Source organism: Anser brachyrhynchus, assembly GCF_964034855.1.
Source record: "Anser brachyrhynchus genome assembly, chromosome: 8".
Classification (NCBI taxonomy): Eukaryota; Metazoa; Chordata; class Aves; order Anseriformes; family Anatidae; genus Anser; species Anser brachyrhynchus.
In genome coordinates this window covers 829,599-856,785 of record NC_137702.1, presented here as the reverse complement: position 1 = coordinate 856,785, position 27,187 = coordinate 829,599, and the positions used below count along the sequence as shown (strand labels likewise).

At 47.0% G+C, this 27,187-nt stretch overlaps 2 protein-coding genes and 1 long non-coding RNA gene across 9 annotated transcripts in view; 2 read left to right on the top strand and 1 right to left on the bottom strand.

Moving 5' to 3' along the window:
- NEGR1 (neuronal growth regulator 1) overlaps positions 1–27,187 on the bottom strand; it is a 322,390-nt gene that overhangs the window by 214,843 nt on the left and 80,360 nt on the right. The window lies entirely within an intron of this gene.
- Positions 10,471–27,187, top strand: part of LOC308199407 — a 28,290-nt gene continuing 11,573 nt past the window's right edge. The window contains exon 1 of the long non-coding RNA XR_013954620.1: positions 10,471–19,314. This is a non-coding gene — a long non-coding RNA (uncharacterized lncRNA). The remainder of the gene's footprint in view (positions 19,315–27,187) is intronic.
- LOC308198772 (uncharacterized protein) lies at positions 24,421–27,181 on the top strand (the record flags this gene model as incomplete). Its single annotated transcript, XM_080601764.1, has 1 exon — positions 24,421–27,181. A coding segment is annotated over one exon (1,344 nt), but the record flags the coding sequence as incomplete, so codon positions are not given.

Sequence of the window (27,187 nt, the reverse complement as noted above, 5' to 3'; positions counted from 1 at the left end):
CTTATATTATAAAGGCTGTGACTATCTTCAATAACACTTTGAAAAGTGAGGTAGCTGGGAGAGGAACAGTCCCCATGACATTGCAATTATGCAAAGGTGACATATAAATAAAACCTCGAGGCAAACAGAGCTGCCTTTTCATATTAGGATTGAAATAATTCTCAGATTACGAGTAAACTTTGTGAAAACTGTCATATCAATTAGAGGTTTAAGGAAACTGAAGTCATAGATAATGTATTGAGCATAATAAACTGACATTTTGATATGCAACCAGCAGACATAAAAAAATGACAGCTGAGTCCAAAAAGTCCAGAAAGACACTTAAATCAGTAATGCTGAAATGAATAAATTAAATGAGCAATTACTAGTATGTTTGACAAAGCATGATATAACAATGCATTAAGCATATATTAGCTCAGCCTTTACTCACTGATCTTTATCTTTTTTTAATTAATGAATTTAATTGACTGGAAGGGTGATTTAAGAACAGCTCTTTACAAGAGAAGTAGGAAAACCATTTTACACTTGGGAGAAGAGAGGCCAAGAGAATATGCAGCGGCTTCTGACAGCAATGGGGCGGAGCCATTCCCAGGCTCCAGCTGGTGCCAAAAACTTACCGGAGAATCATTAATAACTGCTATTTTCACGAAGAATAACTTACCAAAATTAAAACCGGTAAGACATACAAAGTAAGAGGAATTCTAACAAAATTGGAAGGACTCATAAGGCGTTTTTCACATCTTGAAAACAGTTCTTCAAATCAGCAGGAAGGTTTGCAGACCTGTGAAGGCGCGCACCCCTGAAGCAGGCATGGCATAGCCACTGGCACCTCGTGGTGCGCTGGCACCCCAGCAAGCCCCAGCACTACCGGACCTTCTCCGTCTGCAAGCTGTTTTCCCAAGATCACTGGGAAGGAACGGTTTTATTCCTTCTCTAAGGCTGGGTACAATCAGCTGCCTGCAGACCCCCGGCAGCCTTCTCACAGCCCCCTGGATGTGCAGGCGGTCGTCCGATATTGCGAGCCTGCCGGACGGGTGCAAGGCACTGTCTGGAGAAGAAGCCAGCCCTGGGATTAGAAGCAACCGACTTAGCGCTGCGTGGGCAGCAAAACGAGCAGGCGCTGAGCTCTGCTTCCAGCGCGGCCACTGCAGCAGCTCCGGCCGGGGGACGCGCGTGCTGCTGCCCCCCGCCAGAGCCTGCGGGCAGGAGCGCCCACAAAGCCGCCCCCTTTGCTGCAATGGGCTCCGATCTTCTTTTTAAAAACTGCATCATATAGTACATCATATGTGTATTATACATGTTCATATACACGCGTGAATATGCATGCGTATACACAGAGCATACTATGCACATATGTTTGTACGTGCACGCATATGGGAGTCCAGGAAAGTGCCAGTGCCAGTAAATGAGAAAGAGCAAACTGGCGAGCTCAGTGCGGCTGTTCCGGTACTGCACACCCACTCCTCACAAAGAGCGAAGCATAACAGCAAATGCAACTCTGTGTTGTTACCCTGTCTGCATTTGAATTACAGCTAAGTGTATTTTAAATAATGACTACAGTTTTCTTTAATTTCCATACCTAGGGAATATAATCTATGTTCAATCTATAGAAGGAGTTAAGCCTAAGAATGTCAGATAGGGATGAGTCCTGTGTTTTCTCGCAGTAAATTGTAGTCAAATGGATTATGACTTTCCTAATACTAGACCTGAGGCATTGCAAAGACCAACACCACTATGAACGGTGAGTTCAACTAGCACAAGACAAGCTATTAATTAATGTGAAGAAAAAGTACCAATACTTATTAGAATGGCTACAAAAAATCAAAGATGGTCTGGCAAGGGAGAAAAATGCATCTTCTATATTCTGTAACAGGCCTGAAGAGTTTTCTATCACGTTTTCAAATGTGCTCTATCACGGTAAAAAGCAGAAATGTGCTCAAGCACTCAAACTCAATTTCAGTAAGCAGTGATGCACATACATCCAGTGTGAAAATTTCACTATGTAATTCTTTCGAAGGCTCTATTGATGGGGCATGCTATGATGGGGTGTGAGCGTGAGCTCACGCTGGCTATTGGCTATCTTCTGTTTTCATCAAACATAAAATAATAAGACCAAAAAACATCCTCTAAGTCCTGACGGTGAAATTTTTAGAAAGCGTATCTCAGAAGGAGAGATTGCTCACTCCTCCCTGCTGCTTCTGAAAACAAAATAGAAAAAGGGAAATGAGGAAATCAGTGGAGCAGCTGGAAAGGAAACTCATGGAGCTCCTCGGTGGGAAAAAAGACAGAAGCGGCCTGCAGTGTGCCGAGTGAGAAGACCGAAGCTCCCTCGCTTCGCTCTGCACCTTGCATCGTCTGCTTCTGCTAACGTGGATGAAGGCTAGTCAGAGTTTTTCTTGGCTTACGGTATTGGTGGTAGAAGAACAGAGAATATGAATGTTAAAATTTATTTCCTGCCAAGATGTGCTGTGTTTCAAACAAGTAGCTGAAGAAATATTCAACACCTCGGTGACCTAAATCCAGCAATGAAATGAAAATGTGAGAGTATTTGTAGAATAGATCCTTCACAAAATCTGGGCTGAGTTTGTTATTTGCTTTTATTTGAGAAATTTTCTTTTCTCACTGTGTCTGCACAGGCTTACAAAATACAGTGTCACTAGCAAGGAGAAAAGCAGTCAGCAGGAGTGTCAATTCCTGGTTTGTAATAATCTCCATAAAATCCACAACCCCCCAAACCACGCCTATTGGCATGAACATAATCTGACTGAAAACACTGCACAGATAGAGATGAAAAGATTTTGATCCATTTCTTGGATGTGTAGCTACTTTCACCCGTAAGTTTACCATCACAAAACTGCAGCCTGGAGGTTATCTTCTCCTAAACTGAGCATAGCTTGGTACTGCAGAGCCACATTTCATCAGTGAATACCCAAATAACATGACTAAAACACCACTACCAATTCATTCACTTAAATTTGGTTGTTTGGAGTGGTGGTGGTTTATTTATTTAAATTCTTTTAGGGAATAAAAAATTGTAAAACTCTACGCAGGCCTGAGTTTTTTCCAGGAAGCTCAGAAAACACTTGGAAGGACAAGTCACAGTTTCATGGGAAGAGAACAGCCACAAGCACCTAGAGCTTTTACAGGGAACCTGGAAGCGTATGTCGTCACTGTCCTCCGATGGCCGAGAAAGCAGCACCACCGACCTCTGCTTACAGAACCGGCTGAACGGCTGCTGCCTAAAGCACACGCTGCTTTAAGGGTGGCTGTCAGAGGAGCTTTGTAAAGCCAGAGCAGACATCTGATTGTGCCTGGCTTGCTTTGTTCGCAGAGAGGCACATTACTGACTAGCCAAATAACCATACATCAAGTATTTTAATAATCCTATAGCTGGGCAGCTTCTTAAGAGTCACACCAGAGGGTCTAGAATAACAAGCTTATATAAAAGCTCTAGTTGTATTAAATATTAAAATATTGTTAAATATTAAAACAAAACCTCTAAAAAATGAAAGAGAAGCAAAAGTCACAACACCTTCTATTATTTTACTTAGTTCTGTCTCAAAACATTTTGTGACAGGAACGGCCTACGTAACAGGCATGGAACTTAGAGAAAGCAAAGGACAATAAGCAGCACTTAATTTCAGTGTTAGCCGTCACCTTCCTGTTGACTGAAGGCAGTAACCAAGAGTTTTGATTTTCACGACAAATTCATCTTCCTTTTCTCTGCTCCGCTGACTGTAACAGACTCGGAACAAGCGAGAAGGGGCACCCGAGAGAGCAACTCCTTTGAAATTCTACCACTAACCTGCTCCTACGACGTGAAAAATCATTCTTTCAGGGAAAAAGCCTCCTTTTATTTTTGTATGCTTAGTGAGACCGATCAAACCCAAAATATCCCGTTAGTTCTGTACACTTAGCAGGACTGATCAAAGCCATGCCTGCTAACAGAGGACGCGAGGCAGAGGGAGCTGGAGCCTGGGAGGAAGGCTGCGCGTGCGGCAGCACAGGGCGCGCCGGCCTGCCCCGGCCTGGTGCTGGCCGGGAGGGTTTGTGGTGAACCCGTCCGCACCAGGCCTCCCTCGGGGCAGCACCAGGCCTCCCTCGGGGCAGCCAGCAGCTCCAGCGGGTGATCCATCCTCACCCTGCCTCCCTTGGGGCAGCCAGCAGCTCCGGCGGGTGATCCATCCTCACCCTGCCTCCCTCGGGGCAGCCAGCAGCTCCGGCGGCCGACTGGGAAGGGAGAGGCAGGCAAAAGAGAGGAGAAATACCGGGCTGCACACTTACACCAAGCTGCGGGTGCGAGGGACAGAAGTGGCACTCTCTCCAGCAGACAGTAAGCCTCCCTGGAGAAGGACAAAGGAAAAAGAAGACTGGGCACCACACCCGGATGGATGCTGGAGGTCCCCCGATCTCGGAAGGACTTGTGGAAGTGTCTGAGCAAAAATGCCTACTGCTGTCACTTACAACCGCAACTCGGAATCGATCAGTTATGCTGTTTTTGAGTTGAGGTGGTTCAGACGTGCCGAGGTGCACTTCCTTCGGTCATTTCCCAAGGCGTGCTCCCAGCCACGGCCCCAAAGGCTCCTCGGCAGCCTTCGGGGGAGCCGGCATCTGCGGTGCGGAGAGCGGGCACGGCGCTGCGCGACACGTCCCGGCCTGCGTCCCCCCGGGCCAACACACCCCAGCCTGTGCCCCCCCGGGCTCGGCCGGCGGCCCCAGCCCGAGCAGAGGTGTTTCCAGCTTCCACCTCCGCCACCACGGGGCCGCCGACTTCGCCTCCCAGCCCTGGCCCACCCCCGCCGCCACCGGCCCCGCAGGCCACGAGCAGGCTTTTAATTACACGCGCTATTCACCAAAATTGGATAAATACGCCTAATTGTTTTTTGTTTGTATGAAGACAGAAAAAGCCCATTCGAAAGACGGTAAGAATAAAAAGTAAACAGGATCTGCAGCACCTCTCAGAATAATTGCACCTTTCTGCATCTCCCGGTGTAACCATGGTAAATAACTGCTCTGCGCGCAGCGCGGCAATTCGCTCCCATTAGTCATTCTCGGTGCTGAATTACCTTTTCACAAACAGCCAGTTTGCGAACAATTAAACTATCATAAAAATGGGATTTTTCTCCTCAGAAAGCTTTGGGATATGGTGTGTTGAAGACGTTTTTCACATTTTCATGGGAATCTTTTCTTTCCTTCTGCAATAAATACCAGTGGCCACCATGACCCACACAGAATTGTGTTTTATTAAAATTCCCTCCACAAACAGAAGAGAAACAACGCTGGGACGGTGTGGGTGACCTCTCAGTAAGGGCATGGTGACCGGAGGGAGGGCAGCAGCTGGCTTGGGGGGCACTGGGAGATGCCAGCCCCTAAGGAGTCTTGTCACAGCCTGCCCTAGGCTCCTTTCCCTTCCCTTCCCTTCCCTTCCCTTCCCTTCCCTTCCCTTCCCTTCCCTTCCCTTCCCTTCCCTTCCCTTCCCTTCCCTTCCCTTCCCTTCCCTTCCCTTCCCTTCCCTTCCCTTCCCTTCCCTTCCCTTCCCTTCCCTTCCCTTCCCTTCCCTTCCCTTCCCTTCCCTTCCCTTCCCTTCCCTTCCCTTCCCTTCCCTTCAGCAGGATTTTAAACTGATTCTTTACCACCTCTGCATGTGTGCTGGGACACCGTTTGGGGAACCAGAGCAACAAATTTTGCCATAATCAAATACACTCTATATTTTTGTAGCCACCGTATCCCTGTCAGGGCATGCTCTTTATGCCCTGAATATACTGCTTTTATGCAAGCAAAGCTTTGACTGCTATGGCAGCAACAGATGTAATAAACTTTTCTGACTTTGCTATTGCTGGGTTTCATTGCTCAAAACCATTTTTTTCCCCAATTTGTACAGTATCAGAGAAAACCATATCTCACATCTCTCTCCAGGCAAGTTTCTTCTCAGGAGCTCCCGCACTTCTGGTCCCAGCACTGCCCCATTTGATGCACCTCCCAGGTGACTCCCATAAACGTAGCTAAGCTTGGAAATTGGAAACGATCCCCACATCCTCCAGCAAACACAGCCAGAGCCAAGCAGCGTGGTGTGGAAACCAAAACCTCGGCAGCGAGCAGGACGGATTTACCAGGCTGAAGACACGGAGGACACAATACAGATACACGCCGAGAATACCGCGTTTGTTGCATTCACCCTTGAAAAATGAAGCTAAACTACAAAAGGGTCATAAACACCAAAGCTGTGTCTTTTAATAAGTATGGCTGAAACCCAAATAATGCACCCACAGCTCTTTGAGAGTTGATAATTAAAAAATCTTTCTTTTTTTTTTTTGTCTAACTGTCTAACACTCCATTTTTACATACTTCTTCTAATAGAATGAAAAATGGAAAAGCTCCATGTCAGCTTCATGGAAATATTTTTTCTGCCTGTCTCATTCTCTGTTTCTGTTTATTTTTACTGCAATTTCCCCAGCAAATCCTAAGGAGCCCCTGCTGGGATATTTCAGCAGTTGCATATTCCGTAGTTCACAAAAAGAAACAAATTCTTTAAGTTCTCTGAATACCGAAAATGCAAATACTACAGCGTGGCACCACCTCATTTCCTGAATCGTGCCTTTTATGAGCTCGGCGCGGGCTGGGCAGATGACATCTCCCCGCGGGAGGAGCGCGGCGTGCCTGCACGTGGACGCGCGGCACCACGGCGTGCTCCCGGCAGCAGCCGCAGGGACGGGCCGAGCAAACCAACCCACGTGGGGCTGCTGGGAAGTGTCTCCCAAGCAACTTGTCAGAAACATTTTGAAAGTGATTACAACGTTATTTCTATTAAATCCTGCTCCTCTCTGTGCCTACGTTCAACCACCAATTTTGTCTCTGCACCCTACAAATGGCTCTGCCTACGTAGGTTATGTCACTTGGTTCCTCGCTGGAGCACTGAGAACGTCCTGCTAGCAGCCTCCGGTACCGCCACGCGCCCCACCAGCAGCGACAGCCAGCTCTGAAACCTCCTGAGAGCCTGCCTGGAGCACAGAAACCCTGTGCACGGGGGCTGAGCAAGGGAGCAGCAGCAGAGCGCTCCGCACCAGGCGTCCTTTACCACCACCGGAGGGGTCTCCGTTGGTCTGCGGGGGAGATGCAGATGGCGCACGGCGCCCCTGAGGTCACCCATCGGGAGGCTGGCACCACGCATCACACACTTAGGGTGTTCCCTCGGACGTGCCATACGCAGGGCTTGGAGCCCTCCTTAAAATAGAACGACCTTACGTGACAAGGAGAAAGGCCATTTGGGGTCAAAAGCCACAATATCTACAAAAAAAAGGCTAAAGGCACTTCCATTTCAGGCCTCGGTGGTTAAATATGAAGTCCTTGAAGGAGCTGTGCTTTGCCAGGAAGGGCTGCCACGCACGCTCTGGGTGAGCAAGCCAGTGGAAAGCCCTTTTCTAATGCACCGCACCGAAGGATAACCACCTGCGTAATACCCAGAAGGCAGAATGGAAGGGCTGGAATTAAATAGCATGTCCAAGAGACGTGTATTTTCTGCTATTGCATGTGGCACTGCTAGCATTATGGCAAGAAGCCGGTGATAAACCTAATAGCTTGTTTCTGCCAGCATGCAAAATTTTTTAGACTGAGGAGACCAACAGCCCGATGTAGGAGGGCAGCGCAGCTCTCACACACACAGGCTGCAGAATCAGCAAGCACACGGTGTGGACTGGCTGGCAGTAATTCGGCAGTGTTAGTTAGAGCACACCACGGTCTGATTTTCGGATAGTCAGAGACAAAAGGAAAGGCAATATGTTGCCCCAAATACTTATAATTATTTAATTAATTATACAGATACGAGTACCTGCTTCTCACTGTGGCGGACGATCATTCAGGAAGCCTGTCGATTTTTGGAGGTGTTGCAGTAAGATCCTGCTCCTCCCCTGAGCACCCTCCGCAGTGCTGGCTCCCCAGGGCCGCGCAACACGACACAAACGTTCCCGTACTCGTGGCAGCCCACTTGAAAGCCCTTTCCTACCCTTCTGTTCACTTCCTTTTCTTCCCCTCTCTGTCCCTCCCTTTCTCAGCGCAGAGCAGCTGTAACCTGATTAATTATGTTGACCACTCCAGTGAGATTTGCAAATTGGGTTATAAACTGGACAATTAATAACCATTATAAATATGAATGTAAATTGGCGCTGCACGTTTTGGTAGGAGTTACAGGAAACTCTCCCTTCTCCCTCTCTTCCTTTTCCCCGAAGGTGGGCGCCAGGCTGGGGAGCGGCTCGGTGCCGGACCGTACCTGGTTCCCAACATTTATTTTAGAGACCAGAACTGAATTCTGAAAGAAACCGAGCACGGCCTATCTCCGCTTCCCGGTGGTTTTCTTCACCGCACTGCCACTAGGTTGGCTGCTGATTTCAACTGCTACGTAAAATACCTACTCCAGTTACACAAATCTTGCACATAACTGTACATAAAAAATTTACATTCTTACTGTGCACTTTGAAAATAACGGATGTATTTAACTCAACAGACTTCTTCAGCCTGAAAATATGGATTTATTTTGAATTGTTTGTATAGAATTTCCTTCGTGTACTGCCGTTTCACTTCTCACACGCTGCACGTAAAGTCCTTAGCCTGGCAAACCAACACAAGTCCCACAGATTTACCCCAGAGACAACAGTTTACCTAGATTTTACACCCAGTTTTGCTTGCATATTCCCTGTGGCATCGTTTAAATGATGTGCCAGGTGCTGTTTGAAAGACTTTTCAGGACACATTTACGCTGTGAAATAAGAACTCAGATGGTACTGATTTAACACTGCCTGTCCCATCGGAGCTCCACATTACCCTCTTGGAGAGAGGCCACAGCAACACAGCAGCCACAGCAGAAAGCGGAGCTGTGACTGATCCCCCTGTGGACCTGAAAACACGCCTGGAACACTTCTCCTGTCCTGTCCTGTCCTGTCCGCCCCGCGTATGTGTGTGGCAAGGGATGCGTGTTTTCTCCCAGGGAAGGACTCGTGTTCTGCAGACCTTTGATCTCTCATCCTTGGAGATACTGCTACCCGTAAACAGTCCCAGCATGGGGAAGTAGGGAATGATTTAATTATATGGATTTTATTTGATCTTCCTCGAAATAGAGAAACTGGCTGGTTATTATGAACATAGGTTCATATTTTTGCCAACTTCCTAATGCTGTCACCCCAGAAAAGCGTTTCAAAATTCTTTCTAAGATGTCTACAAGTTGTTGTAAAGAATCTCACAAAACCACATTTACAAAGCACTTTACCTCAGTAAGAAAGCGATAATTAAAAAAAGCCTCCTCTCAGCATGGGAGACGCATTCCACTGGAAGTAAACCCACTCCTACATTTCATTGCAAATTTATCAGAACATGTTGACTTCGTCTGTTCTCAGCGAACATGAAACCACAGCTCTCGGCAAGCTGTTCTCATTTATAATACAATGCTCTTGTAGTGTTGGCAAATAGGAAATCCCAGAGCTGGTGAACATACAGAAACCTTCATCTGCTGTTAACAGTCCCTCCGGACCCTATTTGTAAAGAACTGGCCTTTGCACGCACATACACAAATATGCAGCATGAACACTTGGCAGAGGGGCTGTGCATTTTAGTCCCAGTCCCTTTAAAAAACTTTATGCTTATTCACAAAAAAAGTCTTTGTAGAGCTGGCTTAACAAAGGAAATGGCTATGTTTCCAGTGCTGTGGATAATCCCTGCTCAATTACTTCCGATTTAGTAAAATGGCAATCCAGACAAGTCATTTCAGTGAACACAATGTGACAGCACTGCAGACATACTGTCTTTGTATAATTAAAACACAAGAAAGATTCCTCTTCTAAGTTTAATTCACGAGTCAGTTCCAATCTGGTAAAACAAGACTGCTTCCACATAATGTATTTCCCTTATACTTCGAGGTAAAGAAAAAACACAACATGAAATATTGGGCAGTATCCAGACTTGATATTAAGCATCATGGCACCAAAATAATTCATTAACATTAGACTAGAATCTGGCCCACCTACTAATTTAACACGATCAGTGTAATAAATTACTTCTTTACAAACTGGAAATTATTTCTAATTTGAGAGGTAGATACAAGTATGTACCTTTCTCTATTTTTCAAACTTCCTGGAAACCTTCACGCAAACCTACAGCTCCTCAGGTCCCCGTTATTGCGCGTTGCCATCGCTGTGAGAGATAGGTGTGTAAGCACCCGGGATACGGACCCGGCTTTGCAGGGCCGTGGGAAGGCGCTGGCACACCGCCGGGCAGTGCCGCACGCCAGGGCCCCGCCGCCTCCCCAGCGCCCGCCGCGCGGGCAGAAGGAGCTTGTTCCGCGCGGGGGGATTGCGGCACCCGGCTGGGTGCTGGCCGCAGGGACACAACCCTTCTCTGGGAAACAGCCCGAAGGAAACGTTCTAAGACAACCGGAGCTTTAAGCAGACAGGCTGCAGAGAACACCTTAGTTAGATACGAAGTATTCTGCTCGACACGTGAAAAGGGACAAGGTAGCCATTTACTAACAGAAAATGGAAGAAATTTGCGCTTGGCCTTGTTTCCCAAAAAGTGAGCGAAGCAATGGTGTGCTGCTCAAGGACCAAGCAGGGCAGCGCTGGCTGACGCCGTGCCCAGCTCACTTTGTCCCCACCGCCTCAGTGGGCAGCCACGGACCTCGCAAAGATGAGGAACTGCAGCCCGGCCACACACACCACTCCAGCCCTCCTGCCCTCAGCAAGTCCTAAACCTCCCTGAAAAACTTCATTTCTGTTTCTTAAAGGCTGCAGTTGAAAATTATTAGTATTACTGTTACTGAAATGAATAGCCAACTTTACATAAATCCCTTCTTTCTACAACCAATCCTGCAATACCGAAATCATGAAATCGTTCCGTCCCCAGCAGACAAAATGAACTTTTGGTCCATGCGTGTCTATTCGACAGAACGTGCCAGGGACAGAACTAGCACAACAAAACGTGCCTTAGCCAACACCGCATTTTTACTGAGAACTCTGAGACATTAGTAACCAGCTCCTGTGCTCTCACCCCACCTCCTAGACTAAAGGCTGGGCACACACTGAAGCTGTGCAGTCTGCCCCGAGGGTCAGCAGGCTCTGAGGGTCGGTGTCTGACTGCTGAAAGAGTAAATTTTCAGTAAAGGAGTTGCTGGGAGAGCCCATGTCCAGCTGGGCTTGAATATCTGCAGCAATGGGGCTACCACAACCTGGGCAACTCCTTCTGGTGTCTGAGCACCCTCACTGTAAAACAGTTTTTTTCCTGTATTGTGTCAAGTAAACCCCTCCTCCTGAAAAGAAAAAAAAGAAAAGAAAAAAGAAAACCCACCAACAAACACTACCATGGGGACAAACTAACAAAACCCAAACTGACCTTCCAACCGAACACAGCAGAATACCTCGTATCTGTGGTCAGTTTGTCGCAATGTTTGCACTGAAGACACAAATTAGGCAGCACTTGACAGGATATAAAATAATGTAATCAGAAATAGTAAAAAACTTTGATGGGGTAAAATATCCTTCGTCTTATGGAAAAATTTCCTTGACTATATCACAGGTTGAATTAAAATGACCAATTAAAAATATAGTCAAATTTTAAAATTATAACCCAAATTAAGTACTATTACTAAAATAAACATATCTGATAATGCTTATAACAATTAATGTCTTTAAACAACTGCTGCTGAACTGCTATAGGCTCTAGTGCTATGTAAGAACATAATTTTTCTTATGGCAGATATTGTGCTATTTCTCACTGCTTACTATAGAAATAAATACGTAGTATATATTTATAATGCAGTACTGTAGAAGTTCTGTTTGTTTTGACCTCTGAACTACCTGAACAAAAATTACAGTTTTCTTTGATGTTTCAACTACATAGCGCAACAAAAATTAGTAATTAGCTACAGGATATATAAATAATCCAAAAAAAAAAGAGCAAAAAGATTACCAGCAATGATTGCAGTACATAATATAATCACATTGGATTACGAAGATGAGTTACATTAGAGGTTTTACAGTACAGTTAAAACCTTCTAAAGGTAAGACACGTGCTAAAATAACAGCTGGAGAACAGCTGGATACTCAAGACAAATAGTATGGAGGCACAGTAATAAATCATGGAACCTGTACGTCTGACACCCTGACTTGATCAGGAAAAATGAATTGCCTAGCACAAAGTGTAATAAAGAGAGGTGCCAGAAAATAGACATATCTGCCAGTAATAATTTGAAGTTGAAATATAATCACACATGATATATATGATAAATAACTTGAGACAAGGTCTCCATCGACAAAGGTAAATAATAAATTTATACGGAAGTAAGAATTTACACTGAAGCTCTGAAATAAAACTAGAGAGATTATGCAAATACGGCTCATTCCAGCTGATGACTTTAATCTCTGAGACAAATAACCTCTAAGGTATGCTGTGTGTTTCCTGGACTTGGAACCAGTACCTTTTCTATACCTAAAGTTCCAAACTTGGTAACGTTATAAATACTTAAAGAAAGCGTCGTGTCCAACACTCCCACTTGTGTCCGTACAGAGCCCGAACGCCTCTGCGCTGACCCCGCTGCAGGGCTGGAGGGACCGGCCCTGGGGGTCAGCGATGCCCTGCTGCCGGGGGTACCACGGCTGCGACTGTCCCTAAAAGTCAAGGCGGAATTAAACACGACGGGAAAAGCACAGACCCGTGACACAAAGCGCCACGAGTGGCACGCGGCAAGGTGCGGGGCCTTGCGTGGGCGGACGGCAAGGGGTAAGGGGTGTCCCTGGGGTGCCGAGCTGCTGGATCTGGGCTCCGTAAGTCGCTTTGCCCTGCGAGCAGCCCAGCTACCAAGGCAGAGCTCCTGCAGCGCCTGGAGCTGACAGCCGCTCTGCGCTGCTTCCACCCGCAGCCTCCCCGGGAGCTATCCCCTGCTGGCACCGCCAACCACCGCGGGCAATTAGCCGCGCGCCTTCTGACAGAAGTAATGAGAAATGGATCCCTGCATCCTCCTTCCTGTCACTTGTTTTGGTCTGCACGCTCAGGGGTCAGTGGTGAAATACAGACAGAGGGGAACGCTGTGCCCTCCTGCGGGCTCCAGGGGATTTATGAGGGCAGAAACTTCCCTCATCAGAAAAAGGGAGTGTGCACATCTGTAGTAACATGAATAGGAAGATGCGCTGTCCTCTGGGATCTCCTGTGCCTATGCATCGAAGGATGCTTGGGAAGTGGGCAAATTTTGTATTTTTAGGCACTCTTTAGAGTAGAAGAATGAAAAACATAATTATCCATAGAAGTACAAATCAAGATAAGGAGATGAAAAAAATAATAATAATAAAAAAAAATCAGCAGAACGCCAGGTATAAAGTCTTCGGAACAGTCCGTATAAAGGAAGGAGAGGTCCTTGTGTGGCATTTGGGGGCATCACTGGGGTTTCCAAACCTGAGTCCCATGAGCGGAGACCACGGCTAGGGCCGGTTCTGCTCAAGGCCCGAGTCCTGCTACTGAAGTCCCGCAGCCCGAGGTGCCGGGAGGGCTCAGCCCTTCCGCAGCAGCCGCGCCTGCCTGCTTGAGACCTCCCCGCCCAGCTGTGCCAAACCAGAGGTCACCGCTGCAGAAGAAGAATGCTTTTGGCATCCAGAAACAGATTACACTGTTCCTGTGGGCAACCTGTGTCGGATAAGAGCACGAACTGCCCCTTGCTCGGACCTCCACTGGAGGGCCTGACGTCCCGTTCTGGGTGCGATCTCCAGCACCAAGACTCCAGTCCTTGAACCATCGCCTGCGACGAGAAACAGTCCCTTCTGGCGTCAAGTAAAACACGACAAAACCAAAACGTGTATACAGCGATGTGCACAGCTCTCGCAAGCAGGCAACAGGGAGCAGCAGCCGCCCGAGTCTCAGACGTAGCAGCGCAGGCTTCAAAGCGAGCCTTCATTAAACCTGAGGCCGAGAGCTCAGTGCTGATTGAAATCTGACTAATTGGGTCTATCCGTAAACAGACGGAGACTAGAAAGGAAAAATATTTAGGGTAAGCAAGTGTCCTAGAAAATCCAAGACTCTAGCACAAAGTAAACTCTGGTGCACGTTCCAGAAAGATCTGCTGTCTGCAGCGAAAAAGAAACCGGCGAAGTTGGGGCAGGTGGCACGGGGAAGGCAAGATCCCGCCCAGGGACCTGGGAGCGCCGGGCCAGGGGGCAGCTTCTGGGGGTGTTCGCATTTACGGGTGTCTGTTAGGCAACCTCACAAATACTTCTAAACACCTTGCAGCATTTCAGCACGGCAGTACAACGTGGTGCACACAGCCGGTGCCCCAGGAGTCCCGGCACGCTGCTCATCGCTCCGCGCTCACCGTGCGGTGCTCGGCACCTTGCGCTTGTGGGACCACAGATGGCGGCCACAGCCAAAGGGTTAGCACCCAGCCTGCTGCTGTGCTGCAAGCCTGCACTCAGAAAGGAAATTATGACGAATCCCAAAGATTCTGCAACACTTAGAATAAAGGGCTGTTCTCTGAAATCAGCGAGGGAAATAACGTCAGAAGAATATTTGCACTGATCTGAATAAATGCTCTGTGCTGGGGGTGTGGGGAGGGGAGCCCCATACTAGCAGATTATCTTTTTCCTCTCCCTTTTATCCAATTTGTTCTTTTGTTTGTTTGCTTGTTTACTAACTAGAAGTAAAAAGGTAAATTCTTTCTAGGTAATTTTTTTTCCCACATAAATGATAAACCGCTTGTGCTTGTCAGAAATTTAGAAACTAGGAGCATCAGTTATGAGTAATATATTATTACTATGTCATTACTAAAAGATATAACTTTTACATCACCATGCTAGTATTTATACTTCATTATATTGAAGGGACTTATTATATTTAAAGGATTATCTCTCCTGCCTTGCACTGTTCAAAGCAATAAATGGCTGCCAAGTTTGATTAATGACCAAGAGGAACCTAAGGCATTTAATCAATCTCAAAGCTTTTTATTGCAAATATTCTACAAAGAGCTTATTCCCACTACAAAATAAACTATGGATCAAAAAAAAAAAAAAAAAAAAAGAACTATTCTTCTCTCCTATGGGAAACTGCAATTATCTTCTAACACAGTGTTGAATTTTCAAGGGATGTAATTTTTTGCTTGTGTCAAGGCAGACATAGATGTGCATGTGAAAAAAGTGCATTAAAATAAATAATTGAGTGGCATGTGTGGAAAAAGATTAACATTTAACACCTGAGGCACAATTTTCTGAATTATCCATGCAAAAAATGTGCATGCGGTTGCATACCAGCAGGTAATTACCTGATTTGCATATGTAATGAAATATGAGGCCATCACATCAGTAAGAATGTCAGTGTCATTTTGAAGGGTCTGTCCAGTGCAGAAAGGGAATGGACATTGGCTCTCGTCTTCTCAAACCTGGACACAAACGTAGTGCTCAGAAAAGCACCCTGCAGGAACGCTGCAGAGACCGAACACCTCCGCCTTTATCTGGAAGCCTGGGCAGGAGCTGTGCGAATGCCCTGGTGAGATGTTCACCGTCCCGGCTCGAATGCAAGCTTACTGCAGAAGAAGAGAAGCTTACAAAACATCCCCATCTCTCACCTCTCACCACCCAGATCTCAAGTGTATTAAATAAGGTGTAAGTACTATATAAGGATGAGAAAAAAAATCATTTCTATAGGAGGATGTGTGATAAACAGGCAGGACTAAGAAGTCCTTTTGGACTAAGAAGGCTTTTGGAAGCCTTTCTGACCAAACAATTGCTTGCCCTGTGTGCATCACATACATGGCATACTGTACTTCCCAACACCTAGGCACACGAAAGCAGAAGAATGAGAAGATAACCCAACACCAGCAGCCCTTACTTCACCGCCATGGTCTTTACTATTGCCAAAACAAAATACGGTCCAGCCACTATGATTTTGTTCTTATGTAAAATGCTTGCTAAAGAGCAAGCACTTCCTAACATTAATTTTTCTGGTCACTTAGTCAAACAGTTATGAAATAACAGCAAGTTGATATTGCTAAAAAAAAAAGTAGAATGAGGTCTGTGGTGAACAGTAGTGATTTTTACTTTTTTACTTTCTTTAATGTTTGGGATTAGTTGTATAAATATTTATGTTGAACTTCCACAAAAACAAAGCAGTCCCCTTCAGGGAGATTTTGTTTTATATTTTAATTTACTTTATCTTACTTTGTCTCACTAAACAGATATGTTTGAGACGCATGTATAGAAACTGTATTTCCAAAGATTTTTTCTCCATGTTTAATTCACTGTATCATGTATAAAAGATAGCCAACAATGTAAAGGGGTTATTGACCAGGAGCAATTCAGGAGTCACGCTATTAAAAATACATAAGGAAAAACTAAACAGAATGCTCACAGGTATCCTGTGTAGAAACTGACTTATTGAAAACTGGCTATGGGAATAACCACAACAAGTTACAGAGCATGCCAGCAGACTGGGACCCTTCCCTCTATCTATTAGATATGGGTCTCACCTATATAATGTGACTTACATGAAGACCTGCAAGCATGCTAGCTGCGGGCCTATGAATGGGCCAGGTGTCCTTCCACTGTTCAGCTTGCTATCCATAGCATTTTCACATTAAAATACAGGAAAATTCATGCCCAAAGAAGAGCTGGGCTTTAATCAATACAGACTAAGATGTCAATAAATTTATTTTCTGCAGAAAGCACGAGCAGTTCAACAATGAGAGCAGAGATAACAACACCCTGCATGTCTGACTGGAGTCTCAGTATAAATGATGGATGTGGCGCACAACCCCTCAGACGTATCTGCAGCTGCAGTTGTGTATGCACTTATTGATTCTAAAAAATTACTTACACTAACCTTTCCTGTGCTATTTCATAGTACTGCATTTTATAGCAGTGAAGACTCCAAAAAAAGTAAATTGCTATAACCAATACTCAGACAATTACAGATTTTCCCAGTGACACTGAGGTAATAATTAAGAATTCACCACAGAAAGAAGGTGAATGGGACCATAAAAAGCCAGTGCCTCTTAACAAAGGATGAATCAACCTACAGAATCTGTAACAACTGCCTTCACGGATGTGTTTTGGACAGCCTCCTTTTTAACAAGATACAGAGCCATCTTTCTGAAGGTTGATCGTCTTGAAGACACCCTAAGTATGGGTTCCCATGGACATATCTGTTCCTGATCTGGAAAAATCTGCCTGGGGAAAAGAAAGAGCCGCACCACCGCCTGGCTGTGCGGGTGTCCGGAGGCCTCTGGTGCCAGGCGGCCGGGCCGCGGCAGCCCCGCGGAGCAGCGCGGTGACGGGAGGCGCTGCGCAGGCCCCGAGGCCCAGCGAGGTGCATGGCTGCCACGGGCCCGCTCCCGCCCGGCGGCTGCCCTGTGAGCAGCGCCTGCCTTCCGAGTGCCCGGGAAAGAAGCTTGGGAACCTCAGTGGAGCCCAGCGCGGACATAACCTCCTAGAAGGAGCCCTTTCTTCCGTGTTGTCTCTCCCTTGTTATGGAGAGTGGCTTACTGTCACGTTTATAATCTGCGCGTACCTGCAGCCTGACTCCCCCTGTGTATTTATGACACTCTTGGAGCAGTAACACGCCAGGCATCTCACATGAGGGAAACATTTTGGGCACACAAAGCGTTTCCTTCAGGGAAAGCAGCTGCTCCTGCGGGAGCACCTTCCCCTGCGGCTAGCGAGGCCAAGCGGGGTGGGAGGCCTGAAGGAGTGCCTGGTCCCAGCACGGCCCAGGACACCACCCAGCCAAAGGAGTGAAAATGCAACGCTAAGTGTCAAAAATAGCGCTAAAAAATGATGTGGGGAACAGAAACATTCTCAAAATGCTAGATTTCCCTAGGTAATTGGAGAATTTTTCTCTGTTTACTTTCAGTCCCAAGTACACATCCCTGTTTTTTATGATAAAAGTTGTATTTTCAAACAGTAGTATTCAGAGACATATACTTGTAAAATTATTTAGCTATGAATTACGAGTGATAAATAAAACCTGAATAATAATGACTGCAATTTTGATTCTTACACTGAACTACCCAAGTACCACTCTTGTATGGAAGCTATTTATATGCCCAAGTGGCATCTAAAATGCTTTGGTTGGTTTCCTAAGAGCCTGTCAGCTGGATCTTCTCGTGCTCTTCACATATCAATGCTCTGAATCCTTCAATAATTTGCCTAGCTGCAATTCATATTTTATGGGCATTAAAGGTCCACAGCTGAGTGTCTTAGGTGGAGAAGATTTTGAAGATTTCCTCTGCCACTCATTTATTGTTCTTTAATATTAATTTGCATCACCAGTGATCCTGACACCTGTCATGAGGAACAAGCCTTTCAACCTGGAAAGATACCACGAATTTGTAACTGACACGTTGTCTTGGAAAGAAAAAGCAATTTATTATTTTTTTAAAGGAATGCATAATGAAAAAAGGATCCTGGCTGAGCTCTCTCCATTAAAGATGGGAGTTTAAGTGATTGGAATAGAAAAATCTTTGCACTAACTGTGTTTAAAAGCAATTGGAAAGAAAGGGAGCTGGATTAAAAGGACAGAATTTTCTGAGACTCTATTATGAAAATTTTAGGTCTCATTTAAGTGAGCTGCTTGATCATTGCAAATTTCCCAGTTCAGAATATTTTTTTGCGGTGTTAAATATAATACTTCAAAGCACACACATTGTATTTTACTCCAACGTGAGAATTTTGGTGGACCTTTGGAAACTATCTCAGCATTGAGTAGTTCTAAATTCACTTTTATCAGAGCCTGTGCAAATAAGCAAATGTAACTTTGATCAAGATGTAGAGTGAAAACTGGTTCTGAGGCAATGGCATACCACTCACACCTTGTCTAGCAAAGTGTCTGACAGGTAGGAGGTATCAAGTATTTTAACACCAGATCAACATCAGAATTTAACTTCCAGTTCAAGAATCCAAGGATTAAAAATACAGAGCATGAAAACACATTAAAAAGTTACTTTAGAGTAAAGAGTTATAGTTAAAGTCTGTAGAGAGAGTTATTACAGTTTTAAAAATCACTTTAGTCTGTTACATTAAAGGAATAAGCCATTATATTTTAGTTATTATACTCTTAGTGTCATCATCAAACTTATGAAGGGCCAGATCCCCAAAAGCAGCACACCAATAACTACACTGAAAATAGTTACGTGCTACAAAGAAGCTACAAAGAAATTCCTCTAAATATAGTGCAAGATTTTAACTGCCACATTGCCAGATCCTTCCCCATCTGGGCCAATATAATACCATTTTTAGGTTGAAGATCAGTCTTCATATTAGCTGGTGCATGCCTCTCACAGAGGTGAAATACAGGTAGATGGATGTTGTGGTTTAACCCGGCTGGCAGCTAAACACCACACAGCCGTTCGCTCACCCTCCCCCCTCCCTCTCTGGGATGGGGGGAGAGAAACGGGAAAGTGAAGCCTGTGAGTTGAGATAAAGACAGTTTATTAAGACAGGAAAATAATAATAACAATAATAATAATAATAGTGATAATGGTAATAGTATTAACAATAATAATGTGTACGAAACAAGTGATGCACAATGCAATTGCTCACCACCCGCTGACCGATGCCCAGCCTATTCCCGAGCAGCCGGCCCCCCCACCCCGGCCAGCCACCCCTATATATTGTTTAGCATGACGTCAGATGGTATGGAATACCCCTTTGGCCAGTTTGGGTCAGCTGTCCTGGGTCTGTCCCCTCCCAGCTCCTGCTGCACCCCCAGCCTGCTCGCTGGCAGGACAGAGCAAGAAGCCGAAAAGTCCTTGGCCTGGTGTAAACACTGCTCTGCAACAATTAAAACATCAGCATGTTATCAGCGCTCTTCTCATCCTAATCCAAAACATAGCACCCTACCAGCTACTATGAGCTACTTAACTCTGTCCTAACTGGAACCAGGACAGATATCCACCCCTTATTCCATACCATTTATGTCATGCTCAGGTTACACTCTGTCCAATACATTCTAATTAATCACCATTTTCATCTATGATATATAGCAATCATGGTAGTGATGACATACATTATTATATAATAATTAACATACTACAATTCAACTCATGGGCTATTCTCACCCAGTATCAAATCCCCTTGAGGTACACACCGGACCTCCCCATTCTTTTGCATTACCCACCAAGTGCATCCAGGTCCCTGAGCAAAAGCAATTCCACGAATGGGTTTGCCTTTTCCTGAGGCAGGAGTAGCCCAGACTGTTTTACCCAGCATGTTTCTTACGTGCACTACAGGAACTTTATCCCCTTCTACAGTGCGTAACAGGTTTGATTGGGCAGGTCCAGCTCGGTTGGCAGATCCCCTGGTATTGACTAACCAGGTGGCCTTTGCCAAATGTGTATCCCAATTTTTGAATGTCCCAGCACCCATTGCTTTCAGTGTAGTCTTCAACAGTCCATTGTATCGTTCAACTTTTCCAGAGGCTGGTGCATGATAGGGGATGTGATACACCCACTCAATACCATGTTCTTTGGCCCAAGTGTCTATAAGGTTGTTTCGGAAATGAGTCCCGTTGTCTGACTCAATTCTCTCTGGGGTGCCATGTCGCCATAAGACTTGCTTTTCAAGGCCCAGGATAGTGTTCCGGGCGGTGGCATGGGGCACAGGATATGTTTCCAGCCATCCGGTGGTTGCTTCCACCATTGTAAGTACGTGGCGCTTGCCGTTGCGGGTTTGAGGGAGTGTGATGTAATCAATCTGCCAGGCCTCTCCATATTTATATTTCAGCCATCGTCCTCCATACCAAAGAGGTTTTGACCGTTTGGCTTGCTTGATTGCAGCACATGTTTCACAGTCATGAATAACCTGTGCTATAGTGTCCATGGTCAGGTCCACCCCTCGATCACGAGCCCATCTGTAGGTTGCATCTCTACCTTGATGGCCTGAGGTGTCATGGGCCCATCGGGCTATAAATAATTCACCTTTATGTTGCCAGTCCAGGTCCACCTGAGCCACTTCAGTCTTAGCAGCCTGATCCACCTGCTGGTTGTTTTGGTGTTCTTCAGTAGCCCGATTCTTGGGCACATGAGCATCTACATGGCGTACCTTTACAACCAGGTTCTCTACCCGGGCAGCAATATCTTGCCACAATGCCGCAGCCCAGATGGGCTTGCCCCTGCGCTGCCAGTTGTTCTGCTTCCATTGCTGTAACCACCCCCACAGGGCATTTGCTACCATCCATGAATCAGTATAGAGATAGAGAACTGGCCACTTTTCTCGTTCAGCAATATCTAAAGCCAGCTGAATGGCTTTTACTTCTGCAAACTGACTCGATTCACCTTCTCCCTCAGCAGCTTCTGCAACTCGTCGTGTAGGACTCCATACAGCAGCTTTCCATCTCCGATGCTTTCCCACAATACGACAGGACCCGTCAGTGAACAAGGCATATTTCTTCTCATTTTCCGGTAGCTTGTTGTACAGGGGGGCTTCTTCAGCACGAACCACCTCCTCCTCTGGTGATATCCCAAAGTATTTGCCTTCTGGCCAGTCCATAATCACCTCCAAGATTCCTGGGCGACTGGGGTTTCCTATTCGAGCCCGCTGAGTAATCAGTGCAACCCACTTGCTCCATGTAGCATCAGTTGCATGATGCGTAGAGGGGACCCTTCCTTTGAACATCCAGCCTAGTACCGGCAGTCGGGGTGCCAGGAGGAGCTGCGCTTCAGTACCGACCACTTCCGAAGCAGATCGAACTCCTTCATATGCTGCCAATATCTCCTTTTCAGTTGGAGTATAGCGGGCTTCAGATCCTCTGTATCCCCGACTCCAAAACCCCAGGGGTCGACCTCGAGTTTCCCCAGGTTCTTTCTGCCAGAGGCTCCAGGTGGGACCATTCTCTCCGGCTGCGGTGTAGAGCACATTCTTTACATCTGGTCCTGTTCGGACTGGCCCGAGGGCTACTGCATGAACTATTTCCTGCTTAATTTGTTCAAAGGCTTGTCGTTGCTCAGGGCCCCATTCAAAAGCATTCTTCTTACGGGTTACTTGGTAGAGCGGGTTTACAATCAGACTGTAATTTGGAATATGCATTCTCCAAAACCCCACGACACCTAGGAAAGTTTGTGTTTCTTTTTTGCTAGTTGGTGGAGACATAGCTGTTATTTTGTTGATCACATCCATTGGGATTTGACGGCGTCCATCTTGCCATTTTATTCCTAAAAACTGGATCTCTCGTGCAGGTCCTTTAACTTTATTCTGTTTTATGGCAAAACCGGCCTTCAGAAGGATTTGGACTATTTTCTTCCCTTTCTCGAAAACTTCTTCTGCAGTGTCACCCCACACAATGATGTCATCGATGTACTGCAGGTGTTCAGGAGCTTCCCCCTGCTCCAGCGCAGACTGGATCAGTCCATGGCAAATGGTAGGGCTGTGTTTCCACCCCTGGGGCAGCCGATTCCAAGTATATTGGACTCCCCTCCAAGTGAAAGCAAACTGTGGCCTGCACTGTGCTGCTAGAGGGATGGAGAAAAATGCATTAGCGATATCAATTGTGGCATACCACTTGGCTGCCTTTGATTCCAGTTCATACTGGAGTTCTAGCATGTCCGGCACTGCAGCACTCAGTGGTGGCGTGACTTCGTTCAGGCCACGATAGTCCACTGTTAGTCTCCACTCACCATTAGACTTTCGCACTGGCCATATGGGACTATTAAAAGGTGAATGAGTCTTGCTGATCACTCCTTGGCTCTCCAGTTGACGAATTAGCTTATGGATGGGACTCAGGGAGTCTCGGTTGGTGCGATATTGCCGCCGGTGCACAGTTGTGGTAGCGATCGGCACTTGCTGTTCTTCAACCCTCAGCAACCCCACAACAGAAGGGTCCTCTGAGAGACCAGGCAAGGTAGACAACTGTTTAATGTCCTCTGTCTCCAAAGCAGCTATGCCAAAAGCCCAGCGGAACCCTTTTGGGTCCTTGAAATATCCTCTTCTAAGATAGTCTATGCCAAGGATGCACGGAGCATCTGGGCCAGTCACAATACGGTGCTTTTGCCACTCATTACCGGTTAGACTCACTTCAGCCTCCAATACAGTTAACTGCTGGGATCCCCCCGTCACACCATAAATACAGATGGGCTCTGGCCCTTTATAGCTTGATGGCATTAGAGTACATTGTGCACCGGTGTCTACCAAAGCCTTATACTTCTGTGCGTCTGACGTGCCAGGCCATCGAATCCACACAGTCCAATAAACTCGATTGTCCCTTTCCTCCCCCTGGCTGGAGGCAGGGCCCCTCTAGTCCTGGTCAGAATCTTCATTTCTGTGTTTAAAGGACTGCCTGCTGGAAGTTGGAGCAGCAAACCTTTCAGAGAACTCCTTTTTCCCAATTGTTTTCCTTTGCAATTCACGTACCCGTGCCTCTAGGGTCGCAGTAGATTATCCATCCCATTTTCTCATGTCCTCTCCATGGTCACGTAGGTAAAACCACAGGGTGGCGCGGTGTGTGTGCCCACCATATTGTCTTCCTTGCATAGATGAACGTTTACCCCTAATAGCTGAGACACTGGTTTGTACAGGTGGGGAGGAAAATAAACTCTCTTTAAGTTGGTGGATCTCTTCAGAAAGTTTCTCCAAGGTATTCTCTTTTAGCTGGTGAACACTAGTTCGTTCAGGTGAAGGGGAAGATAATCTTTCTTCAAGTTGGTGGATCTTTTCAGAAAGTTTCTCCAAAGCATTCTCTTTTAGCTGGTGGACACTGGTTCGTTCAGGTGAAGGGGAAGATAATCTTTCTTCAAGTTGGTGGATCTTTTCAGAAAGTTTCTCCAAAGCATTCTCTTTTAGCTGGTGGACACTGGTTCGTTCAGGTGAAGGGGAAGATAATCTTTCTTCAAGTTGGTGGATCTTTTCAGAAAGTTTCTCTAAAGCATTCTCTTTTAGCTGGTGGACACTGGTTCGTTCAGGTGGAGGGGAAGATAAATTCTCTTTAAGTTGGTGGACCTCTTCAGAGAGTTTCTCCACAGCTGAGACACAGGCCTTTAGGGAAGAGGAGAGATTTCCTTCGTACTGCCGGAGTATTTTAGTCACTTCATTCACTGTGGGATTCTCCTCCGTTTTCCAGGTTAGTATTGCCAATGAGTTGGCATATGATGATGGGGCACTCCGTACAAACTTCCGCCACATGGGTGGTGTACACTGGACTGCATCTGGATCTGTGGATGTTTGTGCGTCATCTAGGTCCTTATAAATTACTTCCCGTACGGCCAATTCCCTCAGGTACTGAATTCCCTTCTCCATGGTGGTCCATTTGCTTGGTAAACATACAAGTTCTTCCTTGAAGAGATACCTTTCCTTCACAGCTGACAGGAGACGCCTCCAGAGGCTGCGAGATTGTGCTCCATCTCCAATTGCTTTGTCAATGCATGCGTCCCTAGCAAGGGATCCCAGCCGCCTGGCTTCCTTGCCCTCCAATTCCACATAATTGGCTCCCGTGTCCCAGCACCGGAGCAGCCAGGTGACAAGCTGCTCGCCTATACAGCGACCAAAATCTTTTCGCACATCTCGTAGCTCACGCTGGTATAGAGTCCGGGTAATTACTGTTGATTTTCCGACATCCTCATCCTCATCTTCAGTCTCCTGCACCTTTGATGGCTGGTATGGAGTCCGGGTAGTTACTGTTGATTTTTCGCCATCCTCATCCTCATCTTCAGTCTCCTGCACCTTTGATGGCCCAGCCTCGTCTTCACTTCGCCCAGACTTAGCAGAAGACTGTCTGCGTTTTAAACGACCTGAGCCTCTATACCATTTTTTCACCTTGTCTACAGGGGCAACTTGCACTGCTACAGCTCGTTTCTCTGACCCAGACACAGGGTCTGCCACAGGGCTTGGAATACCCTCTGCGGGGTCAACTTGCACTGCTACAGCTCGTTTCTCTGACCCAGACACAGGGTCTGCCACAGGGGTTGGGATACCCTCTGCGGGGTCAACTTGCACTGCTACAGCTCGTTTCTCTGACCCAGACACAGGGTCTGCCACAGGGGTTGGGATACCCTCTGCGGGGTCAACTTGCACTGCTACAGCTCGTTTCTCTGACCCAGCCACAGGAGTGGGAGCAGCTGCACGAGCTGGGGCAGCTGCAGGAGCTGGGGCAGCTGCAGGAGCTGGAGCGGCTGCAGGGGCTGGAGCTGGAGCGGCTGCAGGAGCTGGAGCTGGAGCGGCTGCAGGAGCTGGAGCGGCTGCAGGAGCCGGAACGGCTGCAGGAGCTGGAGCTGGAGCAGCTGCAGGAGCTGGAGCGGCTGCAGGAGCTGGAGCTGGAGCGGCTGCAGGAGCTGGAGCTGGAGCGGCTGCAGGAGCTGGAGCTGGAGCTGGAGCGGCTGCAGGAGCTGGAGCTGGAGCGGCTGCAGGAGCTGGAGCTGGAGTAGCTGCAGGAGCTGGAGCTGGAGCGGCTGCAGGAGCTGGAGCGGCTGCAGGAGCTGGAACTGGAACGGCTGCAGGAGCTGGAGCTGGAGTAGCTGCAGGAGCTGGAACTGGAGCGGCTGCAGGAGCTGGAGCGGCTGCAGGAGCTGGAGCTGGAGTAGCTGCAGGAGCTGGAACTGGAGCGGCTGCAGGAGCTGGAGCTGGAGCTGGAGCGGCTGCAGGAGCTGGAGCTGGAGCGGCTGCAGGAGCTGGAGCTGGAGCGGCTGCAGGAGCTGGAGCTGGAGTAGCTGCAGGAGCTGGAACTGGAGCGGCTGCAGGAGCTGCAGCTGGAGTAGCTGCAGGAGCTGGAACTGGAGCGGCTGCAGGAGCTGGAGCTAGGTTGCTAATAACATCAATTGCAGCTCGATAGGCACAAGCCAGACCCCAGCACGCTACAGTGATTTGTGTCACTTTGGAACTGCCAGAGTCATGACACCTTTTTTTCAAGCATTCTGCCAGCTTTTTAGGATTTTGCAGTTGTTCAGGGGTGAATGTCCAAAACACTGGAGGTGACCACTGCTCTAGAAACCTGCCCATATCCTCCCACACTCCCTGCCACTCGCAACTATCCTGCCTCAAGACAGATCTCCGGATGAGATTCCTAAGTAGTTGTTTAACCCTCAACAAAACCTGAAGCGCATTCAGGAGACATAACAACAAGAGCAGGCTGGTCTGAGTATCCCAAGGATATTCAACATCTCGGAGAACCACCGTAACTAACTCGGGGGATAAGAGGGTGGTGGTGAAGGAGAAAGGGAGAGTGAACAGGTAGGGAAACATGTCTTCCCCTGTCCCCTTCACAGATTGGCTCCCTAACGAAAACAGGCAATAGGTGTAATTGCTAATAGTTTCCGAGATATGGGTTCCAAAGTATAGAGTCGACGTCAGTGCTGAGTACAAATACCAGGTTAAAGTCGTGACCAGATATTTCATCATTTCATAAGCCATTGTTACACCGCACAGTACCATAACAATCTTAAACCAGGGCCCGGAAAGGATAAACAGTGCAACAGGGAGCACATACAGAAAGTAACGCACCATAAAACTCAATTTGGAATACAGGTACAGCAGACTGGAGATTAAGGCAATCAACATCGTGACTAGCAACTATTAAGCAGGTCCAATACTTATACCAATTTTAGTTTAACACACTCTGGTCAGATTTGTCGATATCTCAACCCTTCGGGCCCCACGTTGGGCACCAAAAAGACTGTTGTGGTTTAACCCGGCTGGCAGCTAAACACCACACAGCCGTTCGCTCACCCTCCCCCCTCCCTCTCTGGGATGGGGGGAGAGAAACGGGAAAGTGAAGCCTGTGAGTTGAGATAAAGACAGTTTATTAAGACAGGAAAATAATAATAACAATAATAATAATAATAGTGATAATGGTAATAGTATTAACAATAATAATGTGTACGAAACAAGTGATGCACAATGCAATCGCTCACCACCCGCTGACCGATGCCCAGCCTATTCCCGAGCAGCCGGCCCCCCCACCCCGGCCAGCCACCCCTATATATTGTTTAGCATGACGTCAGATGGTATGGAATACCCCTTTGGCCAGTTTGGGTCAGCTGTCCTGGGTCTGTCCCCTCCCAGCTCCTGCTGCACCCCCAGCCTGCTCGCTGGCAGGACAGAGCAAGAAGCCGAAAAGTCCTTGGCCTGGTGTAAACACTGCTCTGCAACAATTAAAACATCAGCATGTTATCAGCGCTCTTCTCATCCTAATCCAAAACATAGCACCCTACCAGCTACTATGAGCTACTTAACTCTGTCCTAACTGGAACCAGGAC